The sequence below is a fragment of the Sander vitreus genome, chromosome 13 (assembly GCF_031162955.1).
Source record: "Sander vitreus isolate 19-12246 chromosome 13, sanVit1, whole genome shotgun sequence".
Classification (NCBI taxonomy): domain Eukaryota; kingdom Metazoa; phylum Chordata; class Actinopteri; order Perciformes; family Percidae; genus Sander; species Sander vitreus.
In genome coordinates, this window is record NC_135867.1 from 13,094,992 (window position 1) to 13,117,404 (window position 22,413).

Genomic DNA, 22,413 nt, shown 5'->3' on the forward strand with positions numbered 1-22,413 from the left:
ATGCAGAGGGTGTGTCTGTGGTTGGTGTTGGTAGGTCACTTGGTAGGTCAGTTATGTTTAAAATAGTCAAAAAACAAGTATAGTTCCTTAAACATAAATACTGACTTACATAACTGCAGTAGTTAACAACAATGGAGAACAGAGAGGTAGCTTCGGCCTCTGGCTACTTAGAAAGCTTGTTGTTAGTAAGCATAGTAACATAAACACACACACACACACACACACACACACACACAATGGTGCAAACACACACACACACACACACACACACACACACACACACACACACACACACACACACACACACACACACACACACACACACTGAAAACCAGAATTACTGCCACCAGAGCAAATATGAGCAGAGAGAAAACATAAAAGGCAGATTCAGACACCTTAGGCATACAGAGCGTGATCTTCTCAGTATCGGTTACACTCTTAACGCTCACCAAATATTTCCCTGAGACACATGTGGTTGTGCATACTGTATAAAAGAAAAGGAAAATTACTGTTTCATTTGAATCCATGTTGAGGACTAGTCAAACAAGTCAGAAAATCTATTTTTGAAATTCAGAAAATTAGGGTTTGTCAAAAAAAAATGAATGAGATAGGTGCAGTTAGGGGCAGTCCATCCATCCATCCATCCATCCATCTTCATCCGCTTATCCGGGGTCGGGTCGCGGGGGTAGCAGCTCCAGCAGGGGACCCCAAACTTCCCTTTCCCGGGCCACATTAACCAGCTCCGACTGGGGGATCCCGAGGCGTTCCCAGGCCAGGTTAGAGATATAATCCCTCCACCTAGTCCTGGGTCTCCCCCGAGGCCTCCTCCCAGCTGGACGTGCCTGGAACACCTCCCTAGGGAGGCGCCCAGGGGGCATCCTTACCAGATGCCCGAACCACCTCAACTGGCTCCTTTCGACGCAAAGGAGCAGCGGCTCTACTCCGAGCTCCTCACGGATAACTGAGCTTCTCACCCTATCTCTAAGGGAGACGCCAGCTACCTTCCTGAGGAAATCCATTTCGGCCACTTGTACCCTGGATCTTGTTCTTTCGGTCATGACCCAGCCTTCATGACCATAGGTGAGGGTAGGAACAAAAACTGACCGGTAGATTGAGAGCTTTGCCTTCTGGCTCAGCTCTCTTTCGTCATAACGGTGCGATAAATTGAATGTAATACCGCACCTGCTGTGCCGATTCTCCGACCAATCTCCCGCTCCATTGTCCCCTCACTCGCGAACAAGACCCCAAGGTACTTGAACTCCTTCACTTGGGGTAAGGACTCATTCCCTACCTGGAGAAGGCACTCCATCGGTTTCCTGCTGAGAACCATGGCCTCCGATTTAGAGGTGCTGATCCTCATCCCAGCCGCTTCACACTCGGCTGCGAACCGATCCAGTGAGTGCTGAAGGTCACAGGCCGATGATGCCATCAGGACCACATCATCTGCAAAAAGCAGCGATGAGATCCCCAGCCCACCGAACTGCAACCCCTCTCCACCCCGACTACGCCTCGATATCCTGTCCATAAATACTACAAACAGGATTGGTGACAAGGCGCAGCCCAGGCGGAGGCCAACTCTCACCTGAAACGAGTCCGACTTACTGCCGAGAACCCGGACACAGCTCTCGCTTTGGTCGTACAGGGATGGATGGCCCTGAGAAGGGACCCCTCACCCTGTACTCCCGCAGCACCTCCCACAGTATCTCCAGGGGCACCCGGTCATACGCCTTCTCCAGATCCACAAAACACATGTAGACTGGTTGGGCATACTCCCAGGCTCCCTCCAGGATCCTTGCGAGAGTAAAGATCTGGTCCGTTGTTCCACGACCAGGACGGAATCCGCATTGTTCCTCTTCAACATGAGATTCGACTATCGACCGAACCCTCCTTTCCAGCACCTTGGAGTAGACTTTACCGGGAGGCTGAGAAGTGTGATACCCCTGTAATTGGCACACACCCTCTGGTCCCCCTTTTTTTAAAAAGGGGAACCACCACCCCGGTCTGCCACTCCTTAGGCACCGTCCCCAGACTTCCACGCAATGTTGAAGAGGCGTGTCAACCAAGACAACCCCTCCACACCCAGAGCTTTAAGCATTTCTGGACGGATCTCATCAATTCCTGGGGCTTTGCCACTGTGGAGTTGTTTAACTACCTCAGCAACCTCCACCAGGGAAATTGATGCCAATCCCCCCCTCATCCTCCAGCTCTGCCTCTACCATAGAGGGCGTATTAGTCGGATTTAGGAGTTCCTCAAAGTGCTCCTTCCACCGCCCTATTACCTCCTCAGTTGAGGTCAACAGCGTCCCATCCTTACTGTACACAGCTTGGATGGTTCCCCCGCTTCCCCCTCCTGAGGTGGCGAACGGTTTTCCAGAAGTACCTTGGTGCCGACCGAAAGTCCTTCTCCATGTCTTCTCCGAACTTCTCCCACACACGCTGCTTTGCCTCTTTCACGGCAGAGGCTGCAGCCCTTCGGGCCCTTCGGTACCTTGCAACTGCCTCCGGAGTCGTCTGGGATAACATATCCCGGAAAGACTCCTTCTTCAGTCGGACGGCTTCCCTGACCACCAGTGTCCACCACGGTGTTCGTGGGTTACCGCCCCTTGAGGCACCTAAGACCCTAAGACCACAGCTCCTCACCGCAGCTTCAGCAATGGAAACTTTGAACATTGTCCACTCGGGTTCAATGCCCCCAGCCTCCACAGGGATGCAGTTATACTTGTAATTTACTGTAAATAAGTGAAGAAACTAGACTCATAATGACATTTTTGGCAATGCTTTATATGACCAATCCATATATGCATTTTCCAAAAGCTACACAATTTCCTGCAATAAATTAATCTATGTAATTCTATACTAATCAGGGAGAAGATGGAGATTTTTCAATGATAACTGATTCAATGTTTTAGTCAAAGCACAAACACATGTCACAAAGAATGTCCTCACAAATGTCCTCACATAATGAATGTGGAGCCCTAAATACATTTTTTGTGTATGTAATTTATATCTTACAAAGATATAAAAGCAACAGCACATATTCACAAACCCTAAGGCTGAACAACAGGGAAGCTCTGTTTGTTTTTTGATCATGTTTATGAAACAACTTCAGTTGATGCATTGATAACAGTGATAACCTGTAGGCTACCTGTGTCAGTACTGTGTTGAGCGAAAGTCGCTGGACGACACCAGTTTCTGAACATAGCCATACTGAGAAATACAGAGAGAGTTGTGTGGAGCCGATAGTCTTAATTAGCTTTGTATCAACTCATTTGGAAATGGCTTGAATGTAACGGACGTTCATTAATATAATAAAGGTACGCACTAAAGCTTTAAATAATGCATTTAAGTACAATTTTGAGGTACTTTTACTTTATCATTTCCATTTTCTACAACTTTACACTTCCACTACACTACATTTCAGAGATGATTCAGATTAATAATGTAATATATAATCAACTGATAAATGATTATGTATTATTATAGGTAAAAATAAGACTTTATTAATACCCAAGGAGAAATTAATAAGCTACCCTGCAGTTTATTAAGTAATTAAAATATGCTCCACTTTTACCAGCTGCAACATTAAAATCATGTTAACATTAATTCATCAATAATTATAATCCAATACTAACATATATGTTATTTTGAAATGGGTTAGTCTGCATAATGCATACTTTTAGTTTCTACTTTATTTTACTTGTTACATTGCTGTGGTATATTGTACTTTTTCCACCACTGAGGAGTTAAACAAAAAAAACAAACAATGAAAGAAGTTTGTTCAGTGTTCAGAGGATTAGAAATAGATCATGTGTAGTAATGTTCCTTGTGCAGAATTAACAGGCTGCTCTGCTGTAGCTGAGCACACCTATCAGAAAACAGAGGGATAATTTGACTATTCAAAACAGGAAAGAGTTGGTATCTGTGGTTCAGACACTGAGTCAGACACCAGAAGGGACTTCTCTTTAAAAAGTTGTTGATATATGTTCATGTTGTCTGGAGACAATTTGTGTTAATTTCATTTCCACTTTTGTTTCTACAGTATATGGAATCAAAACCTTACCCCTATTTACTGTATCTCTCATGCCAAGTATTTAAACATTTAATGATCACCCTAATCATTGTTAAGTTGAACCAGGATAAATTAGGCCCACATATTGTTTCACAGTAAACATCTTTATTACTTAAGTTATTTAAATCTTTAATTTCAGTAGATCTAAAAACAAAACATTTCCATTCATGAAGTCAACTCAAAAGGTTCTCTCATTATTGGGAAACACATACAATGTTGATACAACAAAAGTTATGTTATATAAAAGCATTAACCTTTGTAGACAAAGTCTAAACACAGCCACCTGATGTGCTGTGAAATGTGAGAGAGATAGAAAATCACCCACATATCACCCAACCAAATATTCGTTTTACATAACTTCTTTTTACAGTCCACTCTGCCATGTTGACCTTGCTTTGGAGCCCAAAATGAGCTCCATTTCGCGCGACTGTATAATGTTTCACATTTGTGACTATGTCTGTATTTTGTTATGATAGCAAGAAACATATTATTCACCCTGCCCTCCCACCCAAAAAGTCATTTTAAACAGTCATAACAGCATCTGTATTTGCTTTACAACAGTTGACAGTATGATACCTGATATCTGTACACACTGATCAGTACAATGAGGAACATTCACAACCTAAATGTTATAAGCACAAATAATAAATACTGTATATATGGGATAAAGTCTCCAAATTGAACTGACCATGAACCAAATGTTACTTATTTTACTACATTTGGTCAAATCTTCCTCAAACTTGTTTTAGACCAATGGTAATCGTAAACAGTAGCAATAAACATCTGTATAGAGCTTCCAATCTATCTCTTAAAAGTATCAACTGTCTTCATATTTACACACATTTATGGTCCTAAATGTCCACAAACTGGTCTTTTTCTAGTGAACAATTGGTTCCAGTTAAACCAATGCAAATATTATTTAGCTACATTACTGTACACATTTCCTGACAATGTACAAATAAGCAGGATACAAGTACAAATAGCATGACGAGGTTACAATTCTTCCTACTCCCCCCCTCAGTCCTTCCCTCACACGTAGTCTTTCCTGTTGTAGGAGCTTGGAGCATTTGACCTCGGTGTGGGAGAGTATGCTATACGACTCTGGGGGTGCACGCTGTACCTTATTTGTTTCTCTTCCTGTGGAGGGCAACTGCAACAGAGGATGGACCCTCCAATAAGCAGCAGGGCCGCAGCGGCCCAGCCCAGATACAGCGCCGCCCCGATCTCCATCTTCTGACCAGAGGGGATGAGTGGACTGTAGAACTCAATTATGATGGTGTGTGCTGACCAGGAAACAGGCACCAGCTGGGTCAGAGCTGCTGTGATGAACGAGCCACCTGAGGCGGCCATGACCCGGGCTTTAACCCCTTCATCCTCAATGCAGTTGGTGCACTTTGCTCCCACCACAGAGATGAGGAGAGCCACCACACCCACGATGATGGAGATGATGGTTAGCGCCCTGGCGGCCTGCAGGTCCTGAGGTAGAGCCAGCATGGAGTCGTAGACCTTACACTGCATCTGCCCTGTGCTCTGGAACACACAGTTCATCCACAGGCCCTCCCAGTAGACCTGAGCTGTGACAATGTTGGAGCCAATGAAGGCAGAGACCCTCCACATTGGCAAGGCACAGCTGATCACACATAGCACCCAGCCGAGCACTGACAGACTGACGCCGACCAGTTCGAGTCCAAAAGACACCATGGTATACTCAGACAAGGATCAAAAGCTCTTTTATTTGTCCTTCCTGTCCTCTTGGTTCCTCCCTATTTATTTTCCCTTTCTTTCCTTGCTTCCTTTGCCTTCTTGATTTTGCCCTTCAAGCTCTTTGTCGACCCTTCTTTCCACAAGCTATGCCTCCTCCTCAGGTTGTAACTACTGTACCTGCTGTTGAATCCAGAAGTTTTGATTTGTCACAGTGAGCTTCCTCCGCAAACTCTGCTGTGTGTACGTGTCCGTTCAGACGCTTTCCTGTTTTCTGCTGCTTTTAAGGAGTTGATGACCCTTATCTGTGTACAGTTTTATTACTAAGTGGTCAGGCCCTCCGAATACATGACATCACTTGTCAAACCAAGCCAATCAGGCAAGTCCTGGGCATTGGCCTCATTTACCACCTGGGTGTGTTGGTGCTCGTTTGTGTGCTTTTTCAAATGAAAAGGTTTAACCTTTTGCCCATGGAAGCTCTGGGTGTGTCTGCTTTATTGCTGTCAGGAGGTAATGAGTGGCCAAGCAGAGCATGTTATGTGGTTGATAGGTGACCACATGAGACTGTAACAGATATACAAACATGTATTCTAATAGATGTGTGTGTAAATGTGTGCATGTATCCAGTGTGTGCACGTTTGCATATAATGGGATTGAGTTTGAGAGAGACTGAGGAAGAAGAAAAAAAAAACCTTCAGCACATTATAAATATTAAGCTGTTTTCTGTTATATATTTTCTGCTCTCATTTGGTTGTTGTGATGTGTCATTTTTTTATAGCCTCCACTAAAACATGATACAAGTTTTTATTGCAGTTTTTATAACACATACCATCTCCACTGGGCCACACAGTCTTTGGGTAATAAGTAAAATTTGAATTAATGACAAACTAGAAAATCTATGAATATATTGTATCAGATAGCCTACTATGTGACTATGGCTTCTGTGAACCTAATCTCTTTCAGCCTCAAAAAATGGCTGTAAAAACGATCTTTTTTGTTTTTTTTATGTTTGGGAGCATTTATGACATGAACTAGAGTATACATGAACTTTTAAGCAACAACAGTGTGATGAACATATAACTAAACTGAAAAATGAGACCCATGAGTGTGTTAGTCTTTCACTGCCTTTTGACCTCTCTTTCGTTGTGACATACAGCTGTGACAAGGTCACAGCAAAAGAAAAAACTCAATAATTTCCTAAAACAGCTGTGCACTGTAGTTTCTAGCAACCAGTACTCAAATCTATTTGTTGGGGATTGTTTTCAGCCTTGGATTAATACACATTTAGTGCGTTAGTGGGTATACGGCAGCACAAGGGTATATTTGATACATTGATATGTTATGAAGGAAGACTCATAGGCTGCAAAAAGACGGGAGAACAGACTTATTAGCTTAAAATAGGCATTTATTTACAAAAACCATACTAAAAAACAGAAGAATTTAGTAATCAGTCATGTATGTAAAATAGAATGTAAAAATGTCATTGCAAAAATAGAAATGTGTTTTGGTTCATGGATGGCATGTTGGGCTATTATCTGGCGAGCAGATTGAATGTAATTTTCCTATAGACAGACTGAGATTTGTCCAAGTGATCACTACAGTGCCACTATCACAATCTGACACTTTTATCTTGTATATGTGTACACATTATCATACTTCAATATTAACACGTCTGCTAAAGAATGGCTAGTCCAGTAACCACGATAAGATAAAGCATAATGAAAGGCAATTCATTGAGATTATTATCTTTGTATTTAGGAAGGAAACAATTCAAATCATATCTGGTTGTTAATACTATTAAATTCTTTGTTTGCATGCTTAAGAAATATTAGATGGTGGAGTCGCTGCATTACAGCACTACTAAAGTGTGTTCTCCGGCAAGCTCTTGTGCACAAGTGACAAAATCAAGGCCCTGATATGATGATTGTCTTATCATATTTTTTACTTGCCTGACAATTACTGAGTTTCCATTTTATTTAACTTCATTATTCAGTCTCACATTGTGTAGCCTACATGTTAGTTTGATTGGGATTGTTATTTCTGCTCTAACATATCGGTAATGACGTAACGTCCTGCTACCAATCACTTTCAGTTGACATGGTCATTTTGAAATATGCAGATTTATAATTTGCTATTTCTGTTAATCAATGTACAACAACCTGTACGGCTGTGTTGACCTTATTTATGCTTGTCACTGTTTCCATGGCAATTCTTCTGGCTCTGGCTCAGGAAGACAACATCCCCGTTTTTAATCCTGCCTACAAAGCTCTAATTGGTTAGTTTATGTTTTTCCTAACATGGAAACAGCTGTCAATGAAACCAACACCAGACCAATTTAAACTGCTGGAAAAACATTTATGTGGGCAGCGATTCAGTCTGGAAACAGGCTAGATATTAATTTGTCGTAAAATAAACCTGTTCATAGCCTACCATTTAGAACCTGGATTAACAGAAGAACAGAGATAAAATAAAGATCATTTTTGTGTTACCGAAACTTATTACTTAACTTAACTTGCTTATAAATATTGCAACAACTCCACATGCAAGAGTTTCACTGGACGGCTATCTCTCACAACAGTTGATAAATGATTTTCAGTTAGCAGAGGGATTACTCATTTGTTGGTTCGTGAGAGTATGAGTTCTTCCTCCTCTCCACCTGCAGGTAAAACATACAAATGATAAATCATCATATCCAACTGAGTGTGTGGAGAGGCTATTTCAGAGGACACACTGTGTGACTAACAGGTTTATCTATTTGGTTAACTGCCAAGGGGAATTCAGATACCTGCATAGGTCAGAAACTACTGCCAACATACTGATTATTTACAGTAACCTAAATACAGGAGGAAATATAGTTATAAAAATACCCTTCCAGTAAGTACTCATACTGTCCTGCTGGAAGAGCTGTAAATCTGAAGCTAAATAGGTTAGATATATGCAGCTGTATAATTTGTTGTTTAATTCATAACTTGAAATCTTTTGTTGTCAGTGTTTCAAATGTAAACAGGTCACGCTTTAGGAGACTGATTTAAGTGTGATTTGGATCTGACCCACTAGCCCATATGTCTTTCCATCATTCAAAAACATTGGTGGGGGATGAGAGTTAACTGTGGTGTGTAGTTACCAGTTACTCAGCATGAATGCAAAATTGTGTTTTTAAAGATGATTTTACCTTAAAAAGGGGCTCTATGGTGTTTTAAGCCCCCAATGTCTCCTTCAAGGCACCTGGAAGGAGACGTTGGGGGCTTAAAACACCGATTAAATGATGAGATATGATACAAGCTGTTTTTGATCACTTATCTATCACCTCTTCTGTACTCAGATACTTTTAAGGTGACGATGGCTCAGTAAGTGTGCTCTCAGTGGAAGAAAGAAAAATCCTCCGATTCTTTTGTTCTCTCTCATCTTTCTAATTTTGCTGCCATGTTAACAGTAACAATGACTCACACCTGCTCAGATGAGGTGTACGTTTTAAGTCATAACTTGACTCTACGTTGTAACAAACTTGCATTGTGTAAGTTATAGCATAACTCCTGCACTACGTTCAAAATAATTCACATTTGAACTTGCACATAGCTGGTACAACAGGCTGCAGTTTTTGCAGTTATTGATAGTGTTAACTGAGAATTGTCAGGACATGTTTGTGCAGGTTTTACGCAGACAAAAATGGGGACTTTGTAATTCTTGATACAGTTTATGTTACTCTCCTGCAGACTTAACCTACGAATTGTTCAAAATAACCTTTCAGTCAAAACATGCTCAGGTATCTGTGAAATTCCCTCATTTGAGACACACCGTGAAACAAAATGTTGAAGAATATTTATGTTTGACAGAGGGGCAAAACTGCACTGGTTACCGTTCACAAGAATGAAACCTGTGCTACCATAACCACCATAGAAACTGAAACACCTCTTCTTCGATCATATTAAAGATAAAAAGCTGTTGAAATGTCTGTCTGAGTTAGTGGCAGTATTATGTAATAGAAATTGTTGCCCTGAGAGTACTTGTACACATGTTACACCCCATATTTAAAGAATGCAAAATGTTTTGTTATTTTATATTTTATGCTGAGGTAGATTTCAAAATCTTTATGTATATTTATTTTTTAATCTCTCTTTACCGATCACAAGGCTTTCATTTCAAACTGCCCGTTTCAAAGATTGATGGGGATTTCCACTGGCACGTTTTATTAGGTCACTGGTCGGTGGCGATACTTCTCTATATGCAGACTCTCACTTAGTAAATAATGCGTCCTTTGAAAGAAGTAAAGGAGCCTTGTATTTAATGGCTCCTTAAAGATATATGTACACATTAAAAAGATACATTTTGGATACCACTCTGCCTTTGCTTCCTCTTAGTCAGAACTCTTTCAGGGAACATTATGGCATCACAAGTGCATACTCCACCAAACACACAATTACTGCTTTGAAAGTAGAAGCTGCTGCCTCCCTTTGGGCAGAGCGGTGAATAGCAGATAGAAGAGCCAAACTTCAAAGAGTTCATCACATCTCTTTCATGTCAGGATTACAACATTAAAAAGTTGCAATATCCAGACCTGTCAGACATGTTGTATATCATAGCACTTGCACTTACACTGACTCCTCTTTGCTGCCCTTCCCCACTGTGCCCACACTAGTTTCACATAAATATCTCTTTTCCTATGATCTTCTCTGAACAATAAAACCTTGTTGAACCATGTTCACACTTACAACCAGCCTTCAATCTGATTCACAGAACACACACAGACCGAATATAACAGAGCTTCTCTCAAAGTCGACCTCTGCCTTCATTTCACAAGGCCTCTTCGTTTTGTTTTGAGAAAACGACTAAAGGCACATTTCACAGACCTTGACCTGTATCACATGCCTCACATGTTGTGTGTTCCCCGATTACAACGGTTTAATTCCAAGTATTTAACAAAGTGTGAGTCAGGTTTTCCACCCTCTGTGTGCACATCAGAGTTAAAGATCCAATATGTAATATATTAACTGTAATAAATCCACAAATGACCCCAATGTGTCATCAGATATTAAGGGAACATGCTAAATTGAAATACTTTTCTGACAACAATGCTAATGCCAGTATTTTCTCATTTTGAAATTTCCGTTCTGTGATGGAATTTCTGTTTGTGTTTTGGCCTGTGTGTTGTTATCAACTGCCCAGTTTGACAGCCAGGCCTGGTTGCCAGATATACCTGTAAAAATGTAAACCCTGCGTGCTACAGCTGTAACGTTAGTATAGCCATGAATGCATGAGATGATGTGGCAGTTAGACTGTAAATAAATATTTTGTTTAAAAATCAGACACCACATAGCCTGCTTTTTATTTTCACATGCATTCACACAGCAGCTGTGTTCAACATGATTCATCCAGTGGTATAGAAACAAATTAAAATGTCATTCAAATTCTTACATTAACTTAGTATTCACTCAGTATTGTATTTACTGTTTTTAATATTCATTTTATTTTTTACACATATAGTGACACACAAATGTCAAAACAAGGATCAGTTTTAAAACAAAATGGCCTCACAGTGTTTGAGAAGCATCTATTGTCTGACTTTCTTGTAAATCAGGTTTAGGTGTGGCAGAAAAAAGAGGCAAGGTGGTTGAAAACTGGTCTTTGTTCAAACTGTGAGCCAACAGTTTGAATATTTTGTACTTTATATAGACTCACAGATTAAACATTAAAATGCCAGGAAATAATCAGATCCATTTGCTTTGATCTTGTAAAGTTAACATGTTTTTCCTCTAAGAATCTATCTCGACCAATACGATTAAAGTTCATTAATTGAACAAGCAAACCAGTCAATACAATGCTGTGTGTCTGAGATAGGGTAATACATTGTAATTGTTATGTAAATGAAAAAAAGCTATTCAAGAGATAATTCTCTGTTGTTTGTATGGATTACAGAAGTTTTGTTAACTTGTTTTTCTTTCAGAAACATTTGTTTTCTGATCTGTTTTTAGGTGAATATACTGACCCAAACTCTGAAGTCTAGAGTTTGCTCCAGGCTTGAACTGTGCAAATGGGTCTGTGTGTGTGTGTGTGTGTGTGTGTGTGTGTGTGTGTGTGTGTGTGAGCACAGATGGGATGTTGAGCCATTGTTCCCCGTCTCACATTTGCTTGAGGTAACAAAGCATGTATGTGAGGAAACAATGAACAGAGAGAGAACAAGGTTTGTGGATATCAAGTCTCAGATTTGTCTGGGAGCACAGAAACTCCACCCTGAAAGTTTGACCCACAATGTGAAGTAGTTATCTTCTCACAATTCTCCTTAAGCTCAGAGCATCAAAGCACAGCAAACGCTTCTTCAAGCAGGTGTGAGAGTGGAGTATATGCATTCAGTATCTAAACATTTTTGAGATGTCAACATTTCAGTAAGAGCAACCTTTTCCAGCGTAGAGGTTGAGTCCTGGCTGCAGTGCTGTTATCATGGTTTCTCAGGGCCTCCAGATCATGGGTGTGCTGCTGGCATTCATCGGCTGGCTGGGCACCATCATCACCTGCGCTATACCCATGTGGAGAGTCACCGCTTTCGTCGGGGTGAACATTATCACCGCCCTGGTGATCTGGGAAGGCTTGTGGATGAACTGTGTGGTCCAGAGCATGGGCCAGGTGCAGTGTAAGGTGTACGACTCCATGCTGGCTCTACCTCAAAACCTGCAAGCTGCCAGGTTGGAGGAAAGTGCACCAACTGCATGAAGGATTAAGTGGCCAAAGCCAAAGCCTGCATCGTCTTGATTAAATATTGAAAATGTCAAAAGTGATGAGACATTATTTACATTTACTTTATTGACATTTAAATAAAACGACAATCTTTCATGCAGTAAAATTGACAATTGAGTGAGGACATTCCAGATCTATTTAGACTCCAGCAGCTTGTCATCCATAGTTTGTGAAGGTGTAACACAACAAAATCACAGAGCGCAAGACCATATTTGGTCCGTTTAGGTTTTTGTCAGAGGTATTGTCATTTCAGACAGAAACTGAAAACGAGTCATTTTTCCTATTAAGAGGAAAAATGACTAAATAAATGCTCTGTTATTATCATACTTTCTTAAATAAGGAGCTTATTGTGTGATACAATTGTGTGTTTAATCATGCATGTGGTGCTACATGCATAGGAGTTTTACATGTTTTCTTTTGTTAAACTTTATAAGGCAGGATGGTTGGGGCAGGTTAAACAGGTTAGGGTTTGTGGAATTTGGGGGAGTGGACCTGAAGGGCAGGTGCTGATAATGGTGAGCTGTTTTCCTCCATGGCCCCTCCTCTCTCAGAGAGGAGATCATATGTACCTGCTCTCCTCTCCCATTGAACAAACTCACCTGACTAACAGAGGACTTGCCTCCATCACAGAAGGAAACAAACAGAGAGGAATTCTACAGAATTCTAGAGAGGCCTTTCAAGTCCCGAGTGAAGAGAATCCCATTTGAAGAAACTCAAAGAAGAAATCCGCTCTCCAAGATGGTGTCTCCTGGGTTACAAATTCTGGGTGCAGCTCTGGGGATCATGGGCTGGATAGGTGTCATCGTCGTGTGCGCCCTTCCCATGTGGAAGGTCACTGCCTTTATTGGCAGCAACATCGTGACCTCGCAGACTATATGGGAAGGTATTTGGATGACCTGTGTGGTCCAGAGCACAGGCCAGATGCAGTGTAAGGTCTACGACTCCATGCTGGCCCTCAGCTCAGACCTCCAGGCTGCTCGGGCCCTGACCATCATCTCCATCATTGTGGGCATCCTGGCTATCCTGCTCTCTGTAGCTGGGGGGCAATGCACCAACTGTGTGGAGAATGAGACATCCAAGACCAAGGTGGCCATTACAGCTGGAGTTATGTTCATCGTAGCTGGGATCCTCTGCCTCGTCCCTGTCTGCTGGACGACTAACACCGTCGTCCAGGACTTCTACAACCCGATGTTGATCAGTGCCCAGAAGAGAGAGTTGGGTGCTGCGCTCTACATAGGGTGGGGGGCAGCCGCCTTGATGCTGATCGGAGGAGGGATTCTCTGCTCCAACTGCCCCTCTAAGGATAATAGCGCCTACAACACGGCAAGGTACAAAGCTGCCAGTGCCTCAGCACCAGCATCTGGGAAAAACTTTGTCTGAAACAGATCTAAGAGTCAGTAAATAGCTTTCACAAAGCAATGTTTACTAGGACAGATGCATGGGTGCTACTGGGTTGTGAGTGTTGATTTTCAGGACATTATATTAGCAAAAAGTATTACTGAGTTTTAGTCCTCAATCAAGAAAGAAGACATTCAATTGTATATGTTAACACTGTTGTTTGTACATGTTTGGTTGTTAATATGAATATTAGCAACTTGTTAGTCTTTTCTGAGTAGTATGCATATTCCATAACCAAATTTTAAAAATGCGCTATGTGGGTTCCTTTTTATAAACCATCTGTATGAGATTATGAGATTGATATGAGATGATGTGGCAGACTGTAAATAAATATTTTGTTTAAAAATCAGACACCACATAGCCTGCTTTTTATTTTCACATGCATTCACACAGCAGCTGTGTTCAACATGATTCATCCAGTGGTATAGAAACAAATTAAAATGTCATTCAAATTCTTACATTAACTTAGTATTCACTCAGTATTGTATTTACTGTTTTTAATATTCATTTTATTTTTTACACATATAGTGACACACAAATGTCAAAACAAGGATCAGTTTTAAAACAAAATGGCCTCACAGTGTTTGAGAAGCATCTATTGTCTGACTTTCTTGTAAATCAGGTTTAGGTGTGGCAGAAAAAAGAGGCAAGGTGGTTGAAAACTGGTCTTTGTTCAAACTGTGAGCCAACAGTTTGAACGGTTTGTACTTTATATAGACTCACAAACATTAAAATGCCAGGAAATAATCAGATCCATTTGCTTTGATCTTGCAAAGTTAACATGTTTTTCCTCTAAGAATCTATCTCGACCAATACGATTAAAGTTCATTAATTGAACAAGCAAACCAGTCAATACAATGCTGTGTGTCTGAGATAGGGTAATACATTGTAATTGTTATGTAAATGAAAAAAAGCTATTCAAGAGATAATTCTCTGTTGTTTGTATGGATTACAGAAGTTTTGTTAACTTGTTTTTCTTTCAGAAACATTTGTTTTCTGATTTGTTTTTAGGTGAATATACTGACCCAAACTCTGAAGTCTAGAGTTTGCTCCAGGCTTGAACTGTGCAAATGGGTCTGTGTGTGTGTGTGTGTGTGTGTGTGTGTGTGTGTGTGTGTGTGTGTGTGTGTGTGTGTGTGTGTGTGAGCACAGATGGGATGTTGAGCCATTGTTCCCAGTCTCACATTTGTTTGAGGTAACAAAGCATGTATGTGAGGGAACAATGAACAGAGAGAGAACAAGGTTTGTGGATATCAAGTCTCAGATTTTTCTTTTTGTCTGGGACCACAGAAACTCCACCCTGAAAGTTTGAACCACAATGGGAAGTAGTTATCTTCTCACAGTGGGAGCTCAGAGCATCAGAGCACAGCAAACGCTTCTTCAAGCAGGTGTGAGAGTGAAGAATATGCATTCAGTATCTAAACATCTTTGAGACGTGAAAATTTCAGTAAAAGCAACCTTTTCCGGCATAGAAGTTGAGTCTTGGCTGCAGTGCTGTTATCATGGTTTCTCAGGGCCTCCAGATCATGGGTGTGCTGCTGGCATTCATCGGCTGGCTGGGCACCATCATCACCTGTGCTATGCCCATGTGGAGAGTCACCGATTTTGTCGAGGGGAACATTATCACCGCCCTGGAGGTCTGGGAAGGCTTGTGGATGAACTGTGTGGTCCAGAGCACGGGTCAGATGCAGTGTAAGGTGTACGACAACATGCTGTCTCTACCTCTAGACCTGCAGGCTGCCAGGGCTATGGTGGTCATCTCTGTGATCGTTGGGGTGGTTGGCGTCCTCTTGGCTGCGGTTGGAGGAAAGTGCACCAACTTCATGGAGGATGAAGTGGCCAAAGCCAAAGCCTGCATCATGTCTGGAGTGATCTTTATAATAGCCGCCTTGCTGATCATGATCCCAGTGTCTTGGTCAGCTCACGCAGTGATCATGGACTTTTTTAACCCCCTGGTGATTGAGGCTCAGAAGAGGGAGCTTGGGGTTGCGCTTTATATCGGCTGGGGCTCTGCTGGGCTGCTGCTGCTGGGAGGAGGCCTGCTGTGCAGCAGCTGCCCCCCAAAATATGGCACAAGACCTTACATACCTGCCAAGTTTGTCCCTGCAAGAACCACATCATCAAACGTGGGCTATGTGTGAGTGTTTCTTAAAATGTGTTAATGTTCTCACCAAAAAGTTGCACAGGAGGATAGATTTCTTAAAAATGTTGTTGCTAAGGCTGGCATAAGCAATATGTCTGTGTATTTGGTTGATTAGGAAAACTAATCTCAGAATTTGAGGTACTTTCTAAACTCAGACAGCACAGTAAAATACTGTACCATAAAATGTCTTAATGGTTTGTTTTTTTCAGACGAAATGTGTCTCTATCAAAGGTTAACATGCTGTCAATTATCAGTTTTCACATGGAAATGTTTGTCTCATATTAAATATATTATCAAATATCCTCGCTAGTGTGAATCAATAAGGGCTGAAAACGTTCTGACATGACTCTGAAACAATATTTTTTATTTGGAACGGAATACCTAGGAGTTGTTTTATTCATAAAGACTGAGACTGAATGGAGTGATGCAATACATTTGAATACAGATGTGTCCTTCAAATCAGATGTGATGTTTTTTTTTAGTCAACTTAATAATGATTTAATGATCCAGAGCTGGACTTCCAATTGCCTTTCAAATGTCAGAAATAAAGCTTCTTTGTTCCTATGTTCCTTTCTCATGTTCACTCTGCACCTGCACAAAACACTGTAATAAAACTGAAACTGAACTTCGTGATAAGGCATTCAGGAATTCAGGGGAGTAGACTCCTGGGAATTTACTGGATCTGCTTGAGATGTTTGCCATGGTGTAATCCACTGCCCTTGTATTACGATTTACAGTTTCTGTCTTGAGTAAAATGCACGTCACTGACAGAGAGAACAGTGCGCAGTGTATGCTTGGATTCATGTTGCTAAGGAACTGTTTTATATCTCCAAAGAATGGATATTTACACTTTGCCCAGTAAGAGCACATCTGCCAAGTCTTGTCAGGTTGATATATCCTGAACCTCTTTAAGGGTTTTCTTTTTGTTTACAGACATTTTCAATTTAAACAAGGCTGACAAGGAAAACAATACACCAATGTAAAATATATGTGTCTGTTTCCATTTTGGCCACTCAGATGAGATCAGGCCAGTGAGTATGTGAAGGTAGTGGAAGTATCCAGATCTTATAGGTAAAAGTAGCTATATCACAATGTAAAAATGTTCATTACAAGTTAAAAATGTATTTACTTGTAGGTAAAATACAGAAGTTTTCGAATGTACTTCGAAAGTATTAAATGTAAATGACTCATTATGCAGAATGGCCGCTGCCAATGTTATATATTATGTATTGGGTTATACATACTGATGTGTGAATGTGTAAGCAACATTTGAATGTTTAAAAGGAGTTTCATTTGATATAGTCAATTGAACTTTATTCATAAAGCCCAATATCACAAATCACAATGGGCTTTACAATCTATAGAGCATACATCCTCTGTGCCTAGACCCTACTGTTAAGTAGTTTAATCTATAACAATGCATCATGTTTAAAATTAAATCTTTAAAGTAACTAGCTGTCAAATAAGTAAAAACTACAATATTTCCCTGAAATGTAGCATAGAATACTACTGTAGCTCTCAAGGGAAGCATCTTAAAATTTTACTTAAGCACAGTAAGCAAATGTACTTTATGTTCCACCAAAACGGCATATTAAAAAAAAAATTGTTGACAAAACGTTCTGTTTTTGTCTGAATCAAAGACAAAACAACAAAAAATCTTCGAGTCTTCTTTCTGGAGAGCTTATGTTGCAAAAACATAAATGAAAACAGCAGGATGGTATGACACTGAATTAATATTGAAATGATAATACAAAACAATGAGCAGTAAAAAGAAATGAATTAAGCTTCAATCCTAACTCACATGTTGCATTATTGTAACATGGCACATACCTAAGCCTCTTGTATGTTTCAGAAACAAAAGGCCACAGTGTGTTAGTAAAAACAAAGTTAGTCACGAGAAAAATCACAACTTTATCAGCAACAGGTTTTGTTCTGTGTGTAAAGTCAGGTGCTGTTTAAATGGTGCTGCCTCTTATGTACTGTAATGCAGCAATTTAGACAAATTCCTTCCCGGGCGTTGTGGATTTAGGTCCGGAGTACTTTGCCCCATTATAGCGGCCTCCTCCTGACGGGCACTGACAGCAGAGAAGAGCACCACCGATCAGCAGCAGTCCTGATGCTCCCCAGCCCATGTACAAACATGCACCCAGCTCCCTCCTCTGGGCGTCAGGAACCATGGGGTTGTAGAAGTCCTTTATGATAGTATTAGCAGGCAGAGACACGGTCACCAGACACAGAGCCCCACTCAGGATGAAGAAAACACCTGCGGAGATGGCCACTCTGGCTTTTGTTGCCTTGTCCCCAACGCAGGTGGTGCATTTCCCTCCGACCACAGAGAGCAGCAGGCCGAACAGAGAGAACAGGATGGCGATGACCACCATAGCCCGAGCTGCCTGGAGGTCCGGAGGCAGGGCCAGCAGGGAGTCATAGACTTTGCACTGCATCTGGCCGGTGCTCTGCACCACACAGGTCATCCAAAGTCCTTCCCAGATGGTCTGAGCCACCACAATGTTGTTCCCAATGAAGGCAGACACCTTCCACAGGGGCAGCATACAGATCAGTATGTTGCCAATCCATCCAAGCACCGCCAACCCAACGCCCAGAATCTGCAGTCCTAAAGATGCCATTTCTGTTTGGTGGTACTCCTTCTCTTTCTTGCTCAGTGTTCTTCACTGGGCTACCAAATAAAAGCTCTCCTACTGCGGTGAAGTTATATGACCCACAGATGCCTCCGAGTAGCCCCCTCCTGTGGGTGGGCTTTGGCTTCGTTGCTCAGATGTTAACATTCATCATGCTGTCTTTGAATTCAGAGGCATTTCTCTCATACAAAGAGGCCCTCTGGTGCCCCAACAGAGCTCTGAGAAAAAATTAGGCTTAAACAGTGTGGTTCAGTCAAAAACTTGCAGCAGTTAATGTCGTGAAAAAAAAAACTTTTTGAAAAAGTGCAAACATTAAAAACGAACTTTATGAATAATAACTTTGTTTAAATTATGAATATCATGATGCAAAAATTCTGAGTAAGAATAATGTATACCACTATTTGCAAGGTTGTTCTTGCTCTCACCAAACCACTCAACATGTTTGTAGTGTTTCCTGGCTATTAGCCCTCGGTGGCTATAAAAGAAGTGTCCTATTAAATCAAATGTAGCATACACTAATAGTTCACTTAATTATTAATCAGTATGACGTTTAGTTGTATGTGGTATAATTCCTTCATATGGGTTCCCTAAAGTCAAAGGTGCAGTAGATTGCACCCACATACCCATCACTGGAGCCTTAGGAACATGAGGGCGATTTTGGATGTTTAGGTAAAGTAGTTGTACTAATTTGTCAGGTGACTGGTGGCACATATGCACATTGCATGCAGGTACACTAAAGTTTGCAAAAGTGCTACACAGCAGACTTTGCACATTTGTAAGAAATATTCACATACAGCACAGACTTTAAGAGGCCTTCACTGGTACCTTTGTTTCAGTGCTTTCATTGAAAAATTAACCTGAAGTGCCTTTGCAGTTGTGTGGATGAGAGATGGCCTGGCTCGGTTGATGATTCACGCATTTCATTTTCCGAGTAATCACTGAGTCATAGGCAAGGTATGGAAAATATACACAATTATTAACTGTGACAGTGATCAAGCAATGTCCCTCTCCTTTTATGAAAAGGGTGTTTTGATGGACTTCTACTGGGGGGAAGGGGATACCCATGCACACTGTAGCCCACTTGGTGAACCCCTGTCCTGACCCAGAGACACCAGCACAAAGGCATTTCAAAGGAGTCCTCGGGGAAATGCAGGGTCAGGTTAGAGATGACCTTAAGGGGTTCTTCAAGTCTGGTTTCAGCTCCCTCCGTGGCCTGAGGGTCTCTATCCTGCAGGCTTTTGAAATAACTTCACATTGGTGCTCCACAGCATTGTCACTATATGAGAAAAAAAGAGCGCCCTTCATGTGCCACCTGACATTGTTGACCCTATCACCCTCGACCACCCCACTGGCACAGCCAGCAGACAGGCCATCACTGAACAATTTTTTTTATGCAACAAATAAAACTAATCACAGGATATGTTTCACTTGTTTATTAAAAATGTCTGCCTTCGCTGGGGAAAAGAGAAGAAAACAAAAGTTGTAAGTACACTATGCCAATCATGCTTAACAAAATAAAGTACCATTTACTGTAATACTGTCTCATGCTCCAGTTTCCCAATCTCTAATTTGATCTTTTTATCTGCAGTTTTTGTTCGAGATTTTCCAGCCTCAGGTTCCGTTTATGTCATGTTGGTGTTGTACTGTGTTCACTTAGTATGGAGCTTCTTGGTAAGGTTCACTTTAAAAAATGGACATGGGCTTACTAGAAAAAAATAAAACCCTTACAACTTTGCTGAAGGCCTAGAGGTGGAGGCCACAGGCCTAGGGGAGTGTTCACTGACTAACCAGCATAGGTGGAATCACTCAGCTTGATTGCTGGCCTGAGAAAGGAAGAACATGTAAGAACGCAGACATCAATAAACTGTAATGTTAGACACTTCAAAATGTAAAACAAGAACATATGCATATATATAATGTTGTTAGGCTACATATTGCAGAATGTTGCACCTAGGCAGTGAACAAAAATGTGAAAATACATCCTTCCATGTCTTTAAGATAAAGGTTAAGATAAAGGCCAGACTTGAAAATGCAAAAGCATACTCTTTAAACAAAAGTCACAAATGTACCCGAAACATCTCTCCATGTTTTGTGTATGCTTAATTTTGAGTTTTCAAATGTCACCAATCAAGAGCACAAAATAATGAAAATAAAAATAAAAATAAAAGAATATTTCAGATTAACAAATAAAACATGGACGTGAATTAGTGATGGTATTTTAGAATTTATATTTTGATTTGGAGCAAAACATTTGATATGTGGACAGCTTAAATCCCCCATAAATCCTTCCATCCTTCATTGACAACATGGGGCTAATTTAATGAGGTGTTTTCAATTTTAACAATTTGGAACAGCCAATCAGGAGAGACCACAGCCTACCATGTTGGGTATAAAAGCTGCAGGTGAAAGCTGAACTCTTTTTCATTGTTGATTCTGCTCAGTGTGTGACAAACATTATGGCATCTGCAGGTCTCCATATTTTGGGCCTCTTTCTGGGAACAATCGGCTTCCTGGGAGATATCATCATCTGCGCCCTGCCCATGTGGAAGGTGTCTGCTTTCATCGGGAACAACATAGTAACAGCGCAGACCTTTTGGGAGGGCCTGTGGATGAACTGTGTGATGCAGAGCACTGGACAGATGCAGTGCAAGGTCTACGACTCCATGCTGGCCCTCCCCTCTGATTTGCAGGCGGCCCGGGCCCTGGTTGTGATCTCCATCCTGGTCGTCTTGATGGGAATCCTGCTTGCCGTCGCAGGGGGAAAATGCACCAACTGCATTGAAGATGAGGAGGCCAAGAGCAAGGTAGCCATTGTTGCCGGGGTGTTCTTCATCGTCGGTGGTATTCTGTGCCTGATCCCCGTGTCTTGGTCTGCTAACACGGTCATCAGTGACTTCTACAACCCCATTTTGAGCGATCCACAGAGGAGGGAACTCGGAGCGTCCATGTTCATCGGTTGGGGATCAGCAGGACTCCTGTTGATTGGAGGAGCTCTTCTCTGTTGCCAGTGTCTGCAGCGTAAGGATGGCGGGTACTCTGTCAAATATTCTGCCCCACGCACAGCAGCCAGTGGAGGAGCCTATGTTTAAAATGTCGTCATGCTTGTCTTACTCTAACTGGACTGAACTCTTCAAAATTAATGTTTTATGGTCTTTAGGATTTCAAAGTGTTTTACGGATTATTTTAATTAAACTTTTTTTATATGATCACTATAGCTCTTCTGTGGGTTTCTTGAATGTCTTCCAAGTGAAGACAAAGGTTGAAGATGGTGGTTTGGTCTTGACAGTGTCGTGGCTGAATTCAACCTAGTTGGTCAAGGTGTTGCGACGTCAACTAAACTGTAAATCATCCAGTTAAACTGCATGGTTGGTGTAAATCAGGGGTTGTCAGATGTATTACTCAGATCTGTGTAAGATTGCTTTTTTTTTTTTAAACTAGCAGTCCAACATCACTAACCTCCATAAATCAAATCTCTTGGTAGTGATATTTCTACATGGCAAATAATTTACTAGTTGTAGAGTCCTAGAAAACAGTCATGACATGCATGCTCCTCATTCTGTGTAATTGGAATCTGTAATTGAAAGGGGCATGTTCAAAATGGCAGTGTTGTGTTCAATTAATGAGGTGATTGATTCTGTGAAGAAACGGGTGTCAATTATGGCCCATATTTAAGGAAGCAAATGTTCTGCATGCTGGTTATAGTGCATTTCACACTGAAATACTCAACAAAATGA

The 22,413-nt window shown here is 41.3% G+C and overlaps 5 protein-coding genes across 5 annotated transcripts; 3 read left to right on the forward strand and 2 right to left on the reverse strand.

Moving 5' to 3' along the window:
• Nucleotides 1-4,181: 4,181 nt before the first annotated feature.
• Nucleotides 4,182-6,176, reverse strand: LOC144527368 (claudin-3-like). Its single transcript, XM_078265316.1, has one exon. It carries the CDS (start codon nucleotides 5,768-5,770, stop codon nucleotides 5,099-5,101), a length of 672 nt encoding a protein of 223 aa, XP_078121442.1. The 5' UTR covers nucleotides 5,771-6,176; the 3' UTR covers nucleotides 4,182-5,098.
• Nucleotides 6,177-13,067: 6,891 nt separating this feature from the next.
• On the forward strand, nucleotides 13,068-14,248 carry LOC144527532 (claudin-4-like). Its single transcript, XM_078265647.1, has one exon. It carries the CDS (start codon nucleotides 13,238-13,240, stop codon nucleotides 13,877-13,879), a length of 642 nt encoding a protein of 213 aa, XP_078121773.1. The 5' UTR covers nucleotides 13,068-13,237; the 3' UTR covers nucleotides 13,880-14,248.
• Nucleotides 14,249-14,338: 90 nt separating this feature from the next.
• Nucleotides 14,339-16,604, forward strand: LOC144527533 (claudin-4-like). The gene has a single exon (XM_078265648.1). The coding sequence runs from the start codon at nucleotides 15,400-15,402 to the stop codon at nucleotides 16,036-16,038; it is 639 nt and encodes a 212-aa protein (XP_078121774.1). The 5' UTR covers nucleotides 14,339-15,399; the 3' UTR covers nucleotides 16,039-16,604.
• Nucleotides 16,605-18,034: 1,430 nt separating this feature from the next.
• Nucleotides 18,035-18,667, reverse strand: cldn29 (claudin 29). The gene has a single exon (XM_078265319.1). It carries the CDS (start codon nucleotides 18,665-18,667, stop codon nucleotides 18,035-18,037), a length of 633 nt encoding a protein of 210 aa, XP_078121445.1.
• A 2,468-nt stretch (nucleotides 18,668-21,135) lies between these two features.
• On the forward strand, nucleotides 21,136-21,768 carry LOC144528189 (claudin-like protein ZF-A89). The gene has a single exon (XM_078266668.1). The coding sequence runs from the start codon at nucleotides 21,136-21,138 to the stop codon at nucleotides 21,766-21,768; it is 633 nt and encodes a 210-aa protein (XP_078122794.1).
• Nucleotides 21,769-22,413: the final 645 nt, after the last annotated feature.